General features: G+C 58.9%; 1 protein-coding gene across 1 annotated transcript in view; it reads right to left on the reverse strand.

Moving 5' to 3' along the window:
* Nucleotides 1-16,782, reverse strand: part of ATP2B3 (ATPase plasma membrane Ca2+ transporting 3) — a 60,635-nt gene that overhangs the window by 12,330 nt on the left and 31,523 nt on the right. The window contains exons 11-20 of the mRNA XM_035011437.1: nt 16,431-16,672; nt 14,116-14,350; nt 11,751-11,930; nt 11,539-11,626; nt 10,908-11,014; nt 9,688-9,879; nt 8,085-8,298; nt 6,788-6,999; nt 5,640-5,747; nt 4,138-4,320 (exon numbers count right to left, since the gene is read on the reverse strand). Coding sequence (XP_034867328.1) covers nt 4,138-4,320; nt 5,640-5,747; nt 6,788-6,999; nt 8,085-8,298; nt 9,688-9,879; nt 10,908-11,014; nt 11,539-11,626; nt 11,751-11,930; nt 14,116-14,350; nt 16,431-16,672 — 1,761 coding nt within the window. The remainder of the gene's footprint in view (nt 1-4,137; nt 4,321-5,639; nt 5,748-6,787; nt 7,000-8,084; nt 8,299-9,687; nt 9,880-10,907; nt 11,015-11,538; nt 11,627-11,750; nt 11,931-14,115; nt 14,351-16,430; nt 16,673-16,782) is intronic.

Consider the following 16,782-nt stretch of genomic DNA (forward strand, 5'->3'; position numbering starts at 1 on the left):
CAGGGGTGGGGTGGGGCGGAATCTTTTGGCCTTAGAAGGCGGATCTGATTTCTGGGAAGTGCCATATGGTTCACTGGATGACATGAGCAGCAAAGCAGATATGCCATTCTGGAGCCTGATGCCCACTGGCTACCTACTCTCGGCCCAGAGCGAGGGGCCCCGTGCCACCCCCAAGCCCTGCAGTGTCTGACACGGGGCCAGGCTTCTTGGAAGCAGGCAGCTTGAGTGCCCGGACCCCCTTCACCCCAACCAAAATGAAGATGTGCATCATTTCAACTCCTAGACGCACGGTGGAAAAGACTTTTGCCATGTACTCTGCCGTCGAGCTCCCTTCCACCAACACAAGCCGCTCTTCAGCAAGGGACTGAGACCCACGTGTAAGGCACACTGAGCGGCCACAGGGGGCTGCCCCAACGCACTGAAGGAAGATGACCCATGCCGCATGCCACCCTCTCTCCGGGGGGCCTCTCCTCCCTAGATTGCCAAGAGGTTTCTAAGATCTGTCTCGAGAGGGCACTCTTCAGGCAGCAAAGGCAACAAGGGAAGGAAAAGATGCTTTTTCTGCCTCTCATTTGACCTCTCCTCATGGTGTCCCAATGGGATGACGGTATCAGTCAAAATACCTCCAAATTGCCCCCCCACCCCCCAAAAGCCCAGTTGCTGCTGAAGCTTCTCATTGGTTCATAACGGAATGGGGGGTAGACCGCATCATGGCTGCTTCGCAAAGCTCCGCGTTCACAGTTCTAAGGACTCTTTTTTTTTTTTATTCTGGAATGACGCCCCCTAAGTCTTTGGTGTATTGATATGTTAGTGTGGAATGGTGGTGAGAGCAGGCAGCAGGTTACAAAATGCCTTCACTTAGCTACGTGAAAAGCTGTGCTGGGGAGCAGTGTGGGGAGCAACTTTGTTGTTCGCAGAATCCAGAAATCCAGGGCCAGCTGCCTAGGGCAGGTTTCCCTTGGCTTGGGGTATTACATACAAGCTGGGGGACTTTAGTTCTGCTTTTCAAGCAGGTATTTTGAATCAAAAAGAACAGATGCTCTTAAATTAGCTAAAGTAGCCAACTGGCTCAGCATTCTTGAGGAGCGTGAATCTGATGTGACAATGTGACGGTCCTGTGGAGGGAAGCGTGCCTCTATGGAGAGGACAAGGCATATGCTAGCGGATCAGGGGACGGAGACTCTCAGTGGGTGACCTGGGGCAAGGCCCCTTTTCTCTGGGCCCCATTTCATCATGTACAAAGTAGGGACCTGACTGGCCAGGGTCTATGGGCGTGTGATAATCAGAACGGCCTGGAACTCCAAGACTCTGACTGAGGAGACCCGTTCTACTAGCCAGGCTGCTGGGCAGGCCCAAGAGCCCCCAGGCACACAGAAGACTCGGACGCACAGCCCCCAGATGCCTCACACTGGGCAGGGCTGCCGTCTCAGCTGCTAGAAAAGTGACCACCATCTAGGGCTGGCTCTGGGCTCTGCAGCTGAACTGGGGCATGACAGACAAGAGCCCATGGGGCCAGGATGGGGTGCGCAGGGGCTCAGAGTTGGGTGTGAGGCAGTGAGGGGAGACCGGGACCTCTGGCTACAAAGTTATTCCTGCTCCTCCCCTGAGCGCTCAGCGTTCCACTCAGACCTAAGACACTCTTCCCTGGCCATGCTGGCCTAGGTGCTCGGGCCGTGAAGAGGAATGAGCCAGAGACCTGGCCTCCTGCTTCTCCACCGGAGAAGCTCCTTGCATCCCTGGGGAGCTCCTTAAACATGGACTTATTGGGGACCACCTCACCCAGCCCTACAGTATCGCAAGCGCTGGGAGCAGCCCAGGACTCTGCCGCTTTGGAAAGTTGCCTGGCGTACTCTGCTCCTCCCTGATTCCAGCGCCCTGGGCTGAGAACCCGGACAGCTGCCTGGGGCCTCCAGGGGCGGGAGGGAGTGGACTCTGAGAAGGCTTCACGAGGTGGTGCTGCGGGAGGAGGAGGTGCCCCCAGGGAACACAGTGGGAGCTGGGGCGTCCTGGGGCCCGGGAAGTGGCCAGCATGGAGGCAGAGCGAATGCATGTCTGGAAAAGCAGCAGGGGTTATAGGGCCACAGTGGGATGACGCTAAGAGGCAGGGGCTTGAAGGCCACGGTCAGGACTCTGGACTTGACCCTAGGACAGGAAGAGAAGAAGCTGGACGGGGTCGTTAGAGGGCCCAGCTCAATAAAGGCTGGAGGAGCAGGCGGGAGGCTGAGAGCTTGTGGTTGAAGCTGAGGCTGGGGCCTGGGGAGGAAAGAAGTGGGGGGCCCTGAGCCTGAGCCCCATGAGACTTCCAGGGACTGTGTGGCAGTAGGTGCGTGTGCAGGAGCGTCAGACCCCGGGCAGGGTAGGCACCGGCTGCTGAGGGCGCTTTGGGCGAGTTGTGTAAAAGATTCTTCGGGATGAGCCTTTGGTGCTGTGTGACAGGCTGGAGGCGGATACTGGGGAGAGCTGTGCTCGCTGGTCATGCCCTCAGCAGGCATCTGGGGCCCTCAGCAGGCACCTGGAGGAGGGCGGGGCTAAGTGCATGGTAGTGTTCTTCCCACGGGTGCGACCCCCAGGAGGAAAAGCAACTGGAGCTAGGTCAGGGGCATGGGGGCTGGGGATCCTGGACAGAACATGGAGAAAGACTGGAGGTGGGGCTTTGGGAAGCACAGGAGGGGCGGAGAGTGACAGGTGTCACTGGGGGCTAAGGAGGCAGCAGGGAGACTTGATCCAGGCAGAGACACTGGTGGCTAGGCCAGGAGGATGGGGGGCAGGGGTGGCTGGATTGGGGGCAGAGCTCAGCTGATGGGTCATGCTGCTGTGGGGGGACAGGGAGAGAGTCTGGGGCTCTGGCTTGCTCAGTGGAGGTGACAGAGCCATCGGTCAGGTGCTGTGGGGCTGGAAGGAGGTGGGCTCAGGGACTGTGGTCTGGCCCAAGCCCACTGTGGGCATCTCGGTTCAGGTGTGGCACTCTGGGGATTTCCGGTTGGGCACAGAAGGAGATGGGGAGAGAGGGGGGCACTGGGTCGCCATCTGAAGGCTCCAAGGGAAGGAGCAGGCAGTGGGGAATTGGCCAAGAAGTGTCCATGGGGCTGAAGGAGAGGCTACAGGAGATGCTGAAGGAAGGGGGCGCTGCAGTTGAGAGGGACCGAGGGCTGGGGCTCAGCTCTCACCTGCTCTTCCTTCCTTCCTTCCGTACACAGTCCAGTGCCCCCAGGTCTGTGGGATTTTCAGCATGTGAGGGCCACAGCAGGGTGGACCAAGGTGTCAGTGGGAAGTGGGGGAGCCAGGCAAGCAAGGCTGAGGAGCAGACACTGGGATGGAGGGGACAGCAAGCCACCAGAGAGAGCAGGGCTGACTGCCCTTATGGAAGGGTGCTGGGAAGAAGGGACAGCACAAGTCCAGGAGCTAGGGGTCTTACAGGCCTTGGTGACAACTGCCTCTGGGACGTTGAAGGCAGAGGCCAGGCTGTGGTGGGATCACAAGTGAGTGTGAGGAAAGGATGTGGAGAGACAGTGAATATGGAACATTCTGGCAAGAAGGCTAACTGGGGAGGGTTGGAGGCAAAGAACAGGGTTTGCTCTGGCAGGCGAGTCTCGTGAAGCCTTGGAAAGTGCCCATGGCCGAGTGGTCATTGTGACCATCTGACCTTATGGGGGTCTTGGTCCCCACCAGTTCTGATACATGGCCATTGAGATGAGCAGAAAGGCCCAGCTCTGTGGCCCGAGTCTGCTTCCATAGAATACCCAATATAACCCATGAACGGTGAGCTCACCAAAGGCTATTTGTAATGGGCATCTGTCTCATCCCAAGAACGTCACCTCCCTGTGACTGGGCTGTTTCCAGCGAATCAGGCAAGGCCCAGCAGCTACGCAGACAGTGGGCGGTCTGTGCCCCCCAAGAGACAACTACTGGTCACAACACACACCAGCACGGAGGGGGGGGGCTGGGCTCTGAGGGAGGTGGCAGAGATAGGCCACCTGGCAACAGGCGCACCTGGGGATGGCCCGTGTCACCGCGGCAGCGAGACCCAAGGGTTTCCCTGTTGGTAGGGGGCTCACCTCGCCCACTCTCTGCCTCTTGCTTGCTTGCCACCCTCTCAAGGCGGGAAAGCCAGAGTAGCCAAGTGGCCCGGCGGCTTACCTGCGTCTGAATCCGATTGAGGCCCCGGAACCAGAGGATCTGGCCTCTGCGGAGCTCCCGCTCGGCGTGGTCAATCTCTTCCTCCCCCTCGGCCAGCTCCTCGTCAGTCATCTCATCCTTCCCGGGCCCGTGCCCTGCTTCCTTCAGGCACTTGAGCTGGCTGGTGGGGATGGTGGCGATGACCTGGGGGGCCAGAGGTGAGGGACAGCAGAGACAGGTGGCTGTCAGAGCAGGGCTGGTCCTCTCAGGGCGGGAGCTCTGCTGGGGCCGGCAAGGGACCCAGACCACCCCCCTTCCTCTGACACGGGCAGACCCGGGGATGGGACGTCCTTTTCTGCTCCCCGAGGCTGCATGCCTGGGCCACCTCTGCCTGGTGCCAAATCCTGCTCTCCAGAGAGAGATGCCAGCCTCTTTCCCCTGACTGGGAGCAGTCCCTGGGGAGCAGGGTGTGGAGGCCGTTGGGAGCAAGGAGTGTTTTCTAGCGAGGGGAGGTCTGGCCTTGGCCCCCAGCTCCTGAGAGGGGGCCTCTAGGCCCCTGGCCCATCCTGCCTGATGAGAGGGTCTCAGTCTCCCTGGGGCCGAGCTGGGAGCTTCACGTCCCGGGGTGGGGGTGGGGCGGTGCAGGTGCAGAGACTGAGTTTCCGAGCTCAGCCCCGCGGGAGCTCCAGGCCCACGGGACCGACCCCGCACTGAAGTCCCCGGACAGCGCCGCGCAGGGAGGCTTCCCTGGTGGCCGTGCCCGGTGCGGGTTGTCACACAAGGCTGCGGGAGAAACGGCACTGCCGCACCCCTCCGCCGGCCAGGGACCTGGAAGCTCACGCCTGGTCTCCCCCGGGCCTGGTCCTGCGTAGGCTCAGTCTTGGACTTCCAGCTTCCAGAGTGTGAGAGAATAACACCTGCTGTTTAAGCCCCCCAGTCTGTGGTACTTTGTTGTGTCTCAGGTGACTGAGACACAGGGCAAAGTGGATCCTGGACTTGGCCTCCCACAGCAATGTTCTAGAACTGCAGAGCAATGCTTTCAGAAGCCTCTTGTGTGCCTATGGCTTGGGCTGTTTCCTCCTAACATAATCTTTGGGTGCCACAAGCCTCCCTCTGCACGTGGCTTTAACTGCCAAGGCCTCGAAGGGTCCGACTTCCGCTTTCTATCATCTCAAAGTATGTCTTCATTTTCCTTCATGCTTTCTCTGTGCCCCTCGGAGGATTTAGCAGGGTGTTGTTCAGTTTTAGCTATATGGGGATTCTCTAAGCCACCCCGTTTTAGGGGATGATTTTTGGCTCCTATCATGAAAAGGGGAGTGCTGGGTGATTTTGCTGGGGCTTCGTGACATCCCAGCCATGGCCCTTTGTCTTTTCTCTGCTGACACTGTCACCTGAGTGGTGACATGGCCCAGGCCTGAGCCCTGACGCGCCCCGATCCCCCCACCTCATGCCCATCTCTGGTGCTGCTGTAGAGGAGACAGCTAAGGGGTGGGGCCGCGGACGGTGACCAGGCAGCCACTCACCTGTCCCCAGACCAGCTCCCCAACGCCAACGAACAGGCACCAGAGCCACTGCTCCGTGGACAGGGGGGAGCAGCTGAAGGGCTTTCCGCCGAACTGCACGATGACGATCTGCAGGGGTGCGGTGGGAAGGAGGCAGGCACAGCTACTGAGGCCCCTCCTCCAGCCCTCAGGGTCCACATTTCCAGCTTCTGTCAACTTAATGCTTTAACAGCTGCCTGGCGTGTCTGTGCTGGACGCCCCAGCGACATGCCCGACGCGCCTTGCCTGGGCCTCCTGCTGGCTTGTTGCCCCTTCCTAGGGAAGAACCTCCCTCCCTGGGGTGAGCTTTGTCCATACAGGCCAACCACCCCCGTTACCGTGCTCTCCTTTCCAGGCCACTGCCCCCGCCTTAACCACCCAGGGCCAGGACCCAGACAACCAGAGACAATCTTATGTCCCCCAGAACCCTGAAATTACTCATACTAGTGAATCCTCAGCCAGCTCACCCCCCCCTCAGTTTCTCCCCCAGAAACCACAGTGAGGGCTCCCTGCTCCCCCTCTGTCTCCTGACTGCCCCAGAGGCTTCCCTGGTTGGTCCCCCCGAGGCGTGGCAGGTCCCTCCTTCGAGAACTGGAAGGAGAAACTATCTTGGCCTGTTGCCATCACTATACGTCATATTTTCTATCAATACACCCTAGTTTTGCAGTCAAATGCTCTACCCCTGAGCTATACCCCCAATACACCCTAGTTTTGAATGCTCAGCCTCTCCTGAAGAGTTCACTGACCAGCCTGTCCACAGCATGGTGGCAGGCAGAGGCCGGTTTGTCAGCACTGGGGATAGAAAACTTGTCCAAAGGAACCTTCTGGAGTTCTGGTGGCTTCCCACCAGGGAATCAAGTGCTGGAAATGGGACTCAGAGGGAACTATGAGGAGGTTCGTTCTCAGTAAGGCACACTAAGGCTCTCTGGAACCCAGCAGGTGAAGCCAGGGCAACGCCATGATGTTTTGAAGATGGGGACAGAGGACACAGGTTACAGGGAATGCCAGCAGGGGCTGGGAAAGCAGGAGGGGCAGAGCCGCCTCTGAGCGGGACAGGCAGGCCGCTAGCGGGGGCGGGGCACGGTCCCCTGCCTCCCCAACTGTTGTAAGAGTGGGGTCAGCGCTCCTACCTGAATTGCAAAGGTGCCCAGGACGATGGTGCAGAAGATGGGGTTGCTGAAGATGCCATGGAAGACGTTTCGCTCACCGTGGATCTTGCGGGCATTGATCTCGTTGAAGAGCTGCATCATGACGAAGGTGTTGAAGATGATGGTGTAGTGCTCTGAGGGTGGAGAATGCAGGGGTGCGTTCCTCCCGCTGTCAATGTCGAAGAAGAGCTCCCCTGCAGGCCAAGGGGCACATGAGGGAGTGGAACCCTGAGCGGACATGGCTCCCGGCCAATGTCGCCTGAGGGGTGCTGGGGGGGGGTGTCTGTGGTGAGACGGCCGAGGGAAAGGAGCTCATAGCCAAGGCCTGGCCCACGGCTCTGGTGCAGAAACCCCAGGGCAGGAAGGAAGAAGCCAAGACAAACTGTGTGTGCCAGGGTGAGCTGGGGGTGGGCTGGGGAGGGATTGGAGGCTGCTGGCTGCCCTCCTCGGCCCTGTCCCTAAGCCAGGGCAGCCAGGCAGAGGCCCTCAGGCCGGGCACGAGAAGCTTCTGCTCCCAAGATATCAGAGAAGGGCCCACTGAGGAACCCTCTCCCCACCCCGGATCCTGACATTTGTGGTCCCCCCCACACTGACTCCTGTCTCTCAGCAAACACTGTCCTGGAGGATGGCATCGGTGGCCTGCCGAGAGTGCCCTGACCTAAGGGAGAGGGGCCACAAACACCAACAAACCCAGCCCCGGTCCCTCCCCCCCCCACTCCTCCTGCAACTGCCTTCTCTTCCTGCCCGGGCCTCCTTCTTGCTTCCTGACCCTCAGTCCTCCTCCCCCCTCCTCCTCTCTCCATCTTCCCCTCCCTTCCTCTATCCCCCTTCTTCTTCCTCCTCCTCCTCCTCTTCCCCTTCCCTCCTCCCCCTTCAGCTCTCCCTCCTCCTCCCTTTCTTTCCTCCTTCTCTCCCCCTTCTCCCTTCTTTCCTCCGGCCTCTCCTTCCTCTCCTCTGCTTTACCTCCTACTGCCTCGCTTTCTCCTACCCCTCGTCTTCCCTCCTTCTCCCCCCACTTCTCTCCTGATCATGGTTGTTGTCCCCTGGAGAAATGGTCATGGGGTGCATGGACGGATGGGTGCGATCTGGGTCTGGGAGCGTGGACAGTTTCTCAGCTGCTTGGGGGGGGGCACACACAGAGAGGGACAGCAGGGAGGGGAGGGCAGAGGGGTCCTCACGGGGAACTGGGTTCCTAGTGCTCATCCGTCCCTTCCACCGCCGGACAGGGTCTGAGCCTGCGAGGCCGGCAGCCGTGCAGTGTGCCCCAGGGCGGACCTACCGACGAACAGCAGTGTGAAGATGATGGTGAGCTGGTACACCGCGTGGCCCAGGATGTTCTTCATCATGGTGCGCGAGATCAGGGGCTTGTCCCGGCCGTACGGTTTCCGCAGCAGCAGCGCCTCGGTGGGTGGCTCTGTCGCCAGGGCCAGAGAGGCAAATGTGTCCATGATCAAGTTCACCCACAACATCTGCACGGCTTTGAGAGGAGAGTCCTGTGGAGAGGAGGCAGTCATCCTCACACGGGGCCAGGAATCCCCGGCGGAAACTCAGCTTGGGGGCGGTGTCACTGGCAGGACATGCAGCGAACCCGCCCTTCCCAGAAAACTGTGACATCCCCCATCCCTGCTGTTAAGGTTACCAGCGAGCTTTCGCGGCACTTTCAGATTCCTGCTCTTAAAGTGTTGCCAGTCTCCCTTCTCTCACCTGGTGGCAGTGATCTAGAAGGTGTGGTCCCAATTGTCAGCAGGAGGTTCACAAGCCCGCGTGTTGCCCCAGACTGCGATGGGTGCTCTCCTGACCTCCCACACCCAGGGGGTCTGCCCTGCACCTTCCTTCTCCTCATCGCCTCTGAGTCGGTTAGAAATCAGCCTCACAAAAGGCAGACACAAAGGGCCACATACTGTATGATTCCGTTCCTATGAAACTTCCAGAACTGACAGATCCAGAACTGACAGAGAGCAGGTGAGTGGGTGTCAGGAGCTGGGGGAAGGCAAGGGGGCACAACATTGGGAATGTACTGAGTGTCACTGAGCTATGCGCTTTCAAATGGCTATTGTGATGTGAATTTTATCTCCATTAAAAAAACCGTTCAAAGGGAGACAAATCCTGGACACTCACTAAGGGGGAGAATTGGACTATTGAAAACGGGGATGAGGCTCCTCGAAAGGAGCAGCACTTCCCCGCACAAAGACTTGTACACGCATGTTCACAGCAGTGTTATTCAGTCACCAAAAGGTGGAAATGACCCAAATGCCCATCGATGGAGGAAGGGACAAATGAAAGGGGCTCTCTCCATACAATGGCGCATTATTCTGCCACCCAGAGGAACGAAGTCCCGATCCATGCTGTAACATGGATGGACCTTGGAAACACGATGCTGAGTGAAAGGTGCCAGGCACAAAAGACCACATGTTATTTGATTCCATCTGTATGGAATGTTCCAGAATGGGTAAGTCTGTAAAGACAGAAAGCAGATCCGTGGGTGCCAGGGACTGGGGAAGGGGGACGGGGAGTGGCTGCTACTGGGGATGGGGCCTTCTTAGGGGCGATGAAAATGTTCAGAAACGAATGTATGAAATGCCACTGAAGTGTGTCTACTCTCAAATGGCGAAGGTTTTGGTATGTGATTTTTATTTCAATTAAAAAAAAAAACAAAACATGCAACAAAGTAAAGACCTGGCTCTCACAGCCGAGCCCTCGGGCGGGCGCTCGTCGGCCCACACACTCATGGGAGTGGGGTCTCCTGGGCTTGCTCTCCACACCGGGCTCCGGGTGCATGAGGCAGGAGGGGCCCCGGAAACCGGCTGCCTCCTGCAGGCCCCATGGCTTGCGGGAGGGAGAGCCCGGGGTCTTCCTCGGGCACAGCGGTCCCCAGTGCCCACCTGAGTAATGCAGGCACCCGTGAAGGCCACGATCACGGCCACCACGTTGACGGTCAGCTGGAACTGCAGGAACTTGGAGATGCTATCGTAGACATTGCGGCCCCACATGACCGCCTTGACGATGCTGGTGAAGTTGTCATCGGTCAGGATGATGTCTGAGGCCTCCTTGGCCACGTCAGTCCCTGCGATGCCCTGGGGGGGGGGGCACACACACAGTGTCCACGGGCCCGTTCCCCAGCCCCCTTGAAGACTCAACCCACTGGGGCTTACCGCCCAGGTTGCCTTCCAAACAGAGGCTCCCCACCAGCTAGAAACAGACCTTGTTTCATCCGGCGTGACCTCCTACTCCAGGTGGCAGGTTGTCTCAGGGCAAGCTAAGGGTCTTTGCTCATAGACAAAGAGGGGGCCACCACCATGGCCACCAATGTGGCCTCATGTACAAGGCCCGGCTGCCACCACGTGGCCACCACCAGGCTTCTGTCCAGTGCCAGCACGCTAGAGTCCGGGGTGGGGGGGGATGCCTTCGGCAGAGCAAGCACACGTCTTCCGGGCCCACACACGGGTGCCTGGAGGAGGCCCTCCTCCATCCTCGGTGCTCAAAGCCCCTGCTGCAGGGACAGCCACAGCCGCGCAAAGCTGCACACCCCGTCTGCTGCCCTGAGGCTGGGTCCCATGCAGCTTCGCCCGGTGCTTCCAGTGCTTACCCCTTCGGGGTCCCAGCTTCTGGGCAGGACTGGCCTGGGCCCCTGGCGCCTGCCCGTGGTGGGCTACCGTCACTGCGGCAGCGCGCGGGTGCTCCTTAGTGGAAGGTGGGGAAAGGGGCTCACTGGGTTTCTGCGTAGCTCACTCTAGAAGGCCGCGGTGCCTGGGCAGCAGGGTCAGGGTTTACAGAAAGAACTCGCTCCATATAAGCAACAGGAGAGAAACACAGAGGACAAGCTCACTGGGGGGCTCCAGTCATCACACTTGGGGCTGTGGTTCGCTGAGACTGGACCGGGACTGGCTGAGGCAGGTGCACAACAAGGCCCACTGTCACCAAATGCCTTTGAACAAATCACACGTATGTCCCCTGGCCAGCAGGGCCTGTGGAGGCCCGAGAGGCCAGGACGTGAGAGAAAGAGGCCTCAACACTAGCTCCCACCTTTCTGCACGGAGCTGATGTCCTTGAGACGCGAGGTCCTACATGGTGTGCCGAGCCAGGTCGGCCCCGGGTGGCTTACCATGGCAAAGCCCACATCTGCCTTCTTGAGGGCTGGCCCGTCGTTGGTGCCGTCCCCGGTCACGGCCACCACCTGCCGCTGCTCGCCAGTGCTGCTGTCGATGATCCCTGGAATGCAGAGTGGGGCGCCTGTGCCCTGGGCTCCTGCCTGGGGGCTGTGGGCGACTGCTTGACTCAGGAAACCCTTCGGGATTGCGACTGCGCCCACTGCCCCCAACCCCCTTGTGCTTCGGTCACCTTTGCAGCGAAGTCCCCGCTCCCCTCCTCCTGCCCTGGCCCATCACCCAGCGAGATGACACAGGGTGGTGGGTGATTGGGTGGAAGGCAGGGGCTCAGCACTGTGTGACTCGGAGGCCTCAGTTTCCCCGTCTGTTACAACGAGAGGCGTCTCCCACTCGGGTCGTTAGCCCGGAGATGCGGAGGAGTGGGCCCTGGCATGTCGGCCATCATCGCCCGCATTTTCCTGAAGTTCCCGTTCAGGGCCATGTCCACCCGCAGCACATCTACAGCCCGGGACCCCACTTCCTAGGCAGGCCCTGGAGCTTGGCATCGGGAGTCTGGGGGCAGCGCACACCCAGCCAGTGGCATGGCACCCCGGGCAGCGGCGAGCAGCAGCGGGCAAGCTCCATTACCTTTGACCAGAGTATGTTTGTCGGTGGGAGACGATCGGGCGAGGACCCTCAGCTTGGGCCACACCTTGTCCAGACGCTCCTGTTCTATCTGGGAGGGGGAAGCACACAGATGCTGCAGAGCCTGGATGGGGGGTGCTGAGCAGAGGTGGGGTGGGGGGAGAAACCGCCAGAACCCCGGACTGAGGTGGGAGGGCAGCGGAGCCCAGGCCTACCTCGCCTTTCTCATTGCGGATGCGCCGGTTGAACTCCTTCCCCTCCAGGCACAAGAAGTCCTCCCCGGGCTGGATGATGCCACACTTGGCCGCGATGGCCCTGGCTGTGTTGATGTTGTCCCCGGTCACCATGCGCACTGTGATGCCAGCACGCTGGCATTTGCGGATAGCTTCAGGGACCTGGAAGAGACGAGAGAGACGGGTGCGGCCACTGAGGCAAGGCGCATTTCCTGCATCCAGATCTGCAGCACCCTCCCCCCACTGTGGTCCCTGGGGGGGAAAGTGGCTGGTCTGCTTTACTGCCTGGTCTGCAGTGGGCAGGCTGCCTCCTTCACCCCCTCAGCACCCCTCCCCACCCCTGGGTGCCTCCTTCCTTGTGCTGGGCCCCAGGACCAGCGAGGACTCAGCCCCAGGCCCTAACGCCACGAGTAAGGCTGGGAGAAGGCACTGGTCACTTGGGCGCCACTGCAGTCGTGTCTGGAAAGGTGACCATAGAAATCACCCAGCTCCATCAACCTCATTTTCCACTGCGAGACGGAGCTCCAGAGCTGCTGAGCCAGGGGCGGCCCTGCTTACCAGGCTGTGTCAGTGAGGTCTGGAAAAATGAGAAAGGAACCTGTGTCCCCAGCTACCCTGCCAGATGGCAAAGCTGACGGCAGGCTTGTCCCTTTGGGGCAGGCTCCTGGCCATCAGCGGGCTTGTGGCCAAGCTCTGGGCACCTCTCACGTGTCCCCCCGTGCCCCGCTCCTGTTTACAACCATCTAAAACCCAAGACACGTAGAGCCGTAGGTTTCACATGAGAAGGCACTCTGCCTACTCATTGGGGGAAATGGAACAAGTGGGCCAGTAGCTGAGGTGGAAGCGGGGGCAGGCGCAGGGTCCTGGGAGTACAGGGACGCTGCCCTCCTGGGTCCGTGAGACCTTCTCGGCTTCACTGGGTGGACACAGGCCTCCTCCTCTGTGCCTCAGTTTCTTCCTGGTCCGACGAAGGGAACGGTCCAGACCCTGTGTCCACTGGGGTGGCCTCATCACCCATAGCAGCATCCTCTCCCCTTGCCCTCCTAGGCTGCTTCTCCCACTGTCCACCTTAGCTAGACCTGTCCCTCTGGCTGGGAGTCTCTCCCTTCCCCTCTGCTGCCACCTGCGTCCTCCCAGGCAGGCTTCCAGGCTCCTCAGAACACAGGGGTGCACTGTCACGGACGGCCCACGGCCACTGTCTGGATGTAGCAAGCACTGACTTTTCAATCGACGGTCTTTGGTGCCTGATCCAGTGTGTGAATGAAGACCCGTCTCCTGAAGGAGGGCCCAGAAGCGTCTCCTTCCTCATGTCAGCAACCCTAAGGGCAGCTCACACACATACATGTCTCCAGGCTAATCAGCAGGATCAGGGCGGCCCTGCTTCTGACACGAGGTGGGTGCCACTGGAGAGGCCCTGGGAGGAGACAGAGGATCCCTCCCTGCCTCTGGCAAGCTGCGGCCCCTGCGCCTCGCATTCTTCCTGTGGGGCCTGGCATCCTGTAGCTGTCACTGGCGCTCCGCTCCAGGGCTCTTCCATCTTTATGGACCAACAAGCCTCCCCTTTGCTCCTTCGCTCTGCAGTCTGTTCAGCTTCTGCCCAGTTTCTCTGTTACCTCTGCAGAAAAGCTCTTGGTAAAGCCATCTACACACGCTAGCTCCCTGCCTGGACCCTTCCTTCAAGTCTCTTTGAAGGCTCCTCCCACATCTGTCCTAGCTGGACACTCACCCTGTGACATCACTCATATAAGGATGCTTCTGGAATCTCTCCTGCCAGGACCTTCCGCTTTGAGCACTCCACTCCTACAGCTACCTACCCACTTGACATCTCTATGGGGAGGTCCCGAACCTCACTCAGCCCCAACCAAACCCTTGACAGAGGACTGCCCCCCGCCCCCCAAACCTGGGTCCCCTTGGACTCCCAGCCCGGTGATGGAACTGCCATCCACCTGCATCTCCGAACCAGAGCCCTGGGGGCGGTGCCTGACTCTTCCCTCTCCCTTGCCCCTCCCTCCAGTCCATCAGTCCTGCGGGGGTCACAGCCGTCGAGGTTCTACTGACGCCGTCTCTCACCTGGTGGAGGCAGAGCATGAGCCAGGCCTGGAGGCCCCACGCGGGTGCAAGGGCGGGAGGGCAAGGGGGATCGAGTGTGCCGGGGAGGTCAGATCCAAAGGACCCCAAGGCCCTGCCCTTGCCCACCTTTCCTGACCTTTCTGGACTCCGGCAGGAAGTAGTGTGGTAGCAGGGAAGGCAGGAGAAAGGGGCCATGCTGTGGAGGCCAGATGGGAAGCAGGGCTGCCCCTTGACCCAGCCAACAACCTGGGCTGCTCACGGACAAGTGGGTGGCTACCTCGGGCCGCACGGGGTCCTCGATGCCCACGACAGCTATGCAGGTGAGGTCACCCACGACCTCGTTCTCATTGTCCCAGTCGGGCTCCTGAGCGGCAGAGAAATCCCGGTAGGCAATACATATGGTGCGGAGGCCGTCGCACGCCATGGGCTCGATGATCTTCTTCACCATGTCGTCCCGGTCCCGAGGCCGAAAGCCACGCAGCTCGCCGAAGCTGTTTATGATGTTGCTGCACCTGGGGCGGGGACAGAGAGAACCAGCAGGCATGGGGTGAGCCCTCCATCCTGTGTGGCGGGGGGGCTTCTCGGGGAGGAAGGCGTTCTGCTTCTGCGGGGCCCAAACAGTGTCTGCGCCCCGCCCCCACCCCCCCGCCGCTTCACGTTCTTCCCAGAACCTCAGATTGTGACTTGATTTGGAAATAGGGTTGTTGCAAAGTTAAGATGGGGTCATACCGGTTTACAGTGGGCCCTTAATCCAATGACTGGTGTCCTTCTAAAAAGAGAAGAGGACACATCGAGACATAGACACACACGAGGACAGGGCAATGTGAGGATGCCAGCAGAGATGGGGTGACCCATCTACAAGCCAAGGGACTCAAACGACTGCTGGCAATCAATCACCAGAAGCTGCAAGAGACAAGGAAGGAGCCTCCTCTGGTGGCTCCGAAGGGAGCATGGACCTGCCCACACCTTCACTGTGGACTTCTGGACTCCAGAACTGTGAGAAAACAGGTTTCTCAGTTTTTAAGCCATCAGGTTTATGGTCCTTTGTCCTGGCAGCCCCAGGAGCCGGAAACTCACAGACTTGTGTAGGCGAGGAGAGCGCCTTTTTGTGGATTCACTCATGTAAGTCTCACAACATTCCTAGGAGGTAAGTGTTTGTGTTGGAGGAAACTGAGGCTCCGGCAGGGGAGTAACTTGACGTTCACATGCCAGCAAAGAGCAGAGCCACAGGCCTACTACAGAACTCGGGCTTTTAGCCAGAGGAGAAGGGAAGCTCGAAAAGAGGGCTGAGGCCTCCCAATCCAGCCAGGATGTGGCAGGACAGCTTCAGGGAAGAGGTGGCCTTTGCACCCGGGGAGTCTGTGCCCGGGCAGAGTTTGGGGGGAGAACATTCGTGTCTTAGAAGGTGGCTCTGCAGGAAGTGAGGAGCCAGGTGGGCAAGGCAGGAGGATGGGGACTTGGGGGATGGGTGCTTGGAGGTGGAGCTGCATGCTCCCCCCATCAGTTTTTATAACAGCTTTATTGGGATATAATTCACACACCACACAATTTGTCCAATTAAAATGTACAGAGGTGTGCAACTGTCACCAAAGTCAATTTTAAAACATTTTCATCACCTCTAACAGGAACCCCACACAAGCAACACAAGAAATAAAGGGATAAACTGGACTTCATCATTGGAAGACACTTGTGCATCCAGGGATGAATCAAGAGGGTGAAAAGAAAAAAAAACAACAAAAACAATCAACAGAGTGAGAAGACAGCCCACAGGGAGGGAGAAGATATTTACAAATCAGGTGCGTTAAGGTTCTAGTATCTGGCATACAGCGAGAGTTCTTACAGCTCAGCAACAAAAAACCCCCAAACCAACAAAACAACTCAAATCAAAGATGAGCAAAGGACTTGAATAGCCTTTTCTCCAAAGAAGACACACAAATGGCCAGTGAGGACATGGAAAGGTGCAAACATCACTAGTCGTCAGGGAAGTGCAAACACAACCACCGTGAGATCCCAGTTTGCATCTCCTGGGATGGCTATAACCATCATCATCATCGTCATCGTAATAATAAACAGATTAACGCATGCTGGTGAGAATGAGGAGAAGCAGGAGCCCTCGTGCCTTGAAAATGTGAGACTACGCTCCCATAGGACCCAGCACTTCCGCTCCTAGGAATATGCCCAAGAGTACTGAGAACATGTATTCAAACAAAAACGTGCACACCCATGTTCATGGCAGCATGATTCACAGGAGCCAAAAGGTGGGAACAAGCCAAGGGACTGTCAAAGGATGAACAGATACAGAAAGCGTGGTCTGTTCACACAGTGGAATATTATTCTGCCACAAGAAGGAATGAAGCACCAATCTGCGCTACGACGTGGATGAGCCTGGACAACGTTATGCTCAGTAAAAGCCATCCGTTGTATGATTCCATGACAGGCACATCCACGGAGAAAGGAGATGAGTAGCTGCCAGGGGCTGGGGAAGGGAGAACGCCGCGCTTGCAGAACGTTCTGCCGGTACGTTTTCGAGGGATTAACGTGGCCAATTTGACATTACGTCTACTTCACTGCTGGCCCTTGTGGCCCGCTCACTTTTTCAGCAGGATCTCCGAGGCGCCCTTGCTGAAGAGGCGGAAGCCGCCGTCAGGCATGCGGATGACCGTGCTCATGGACTTGCGGACCGAGTTGAAGGTGTAGACTTTGTAAAGCTTATCTTCTGGAATCTGCTCCCGCACAGGCTGGAAGTCCCGCTTCAGGTCCAGGACAAAGCCCAGCAGAGCACACTCGGTCTTGTTGCCCACTTGGCGGGGGAGACCGCCTTCCTTCTCTGGAGGCTATGAGGCAAGGAGAAGCAGCATGGCACAGGGGGCCCGAGTCTACCCTCCTTGCTGCGCCCGCCGCCCCCCCCCCCCCCCCCCCCCCCCCCCCCCCCCCCCCCCCCCCC

Source organism: Mirounga leonina, unplaced genomic scaffold, assembly GCF_011800145.1.
Source record: "Mirounga leonina isolate KUSES-001 unplaced genomic scaffold, KU_Mleo_1.0 Mir_101799, whole genome shotgun sequence".
Lineage (NCBI taxonomy): Eukaryota > Metazoa > Chordata > Mammalia > Carnivora > Phocidae > Mirounga > Mirounga leonina.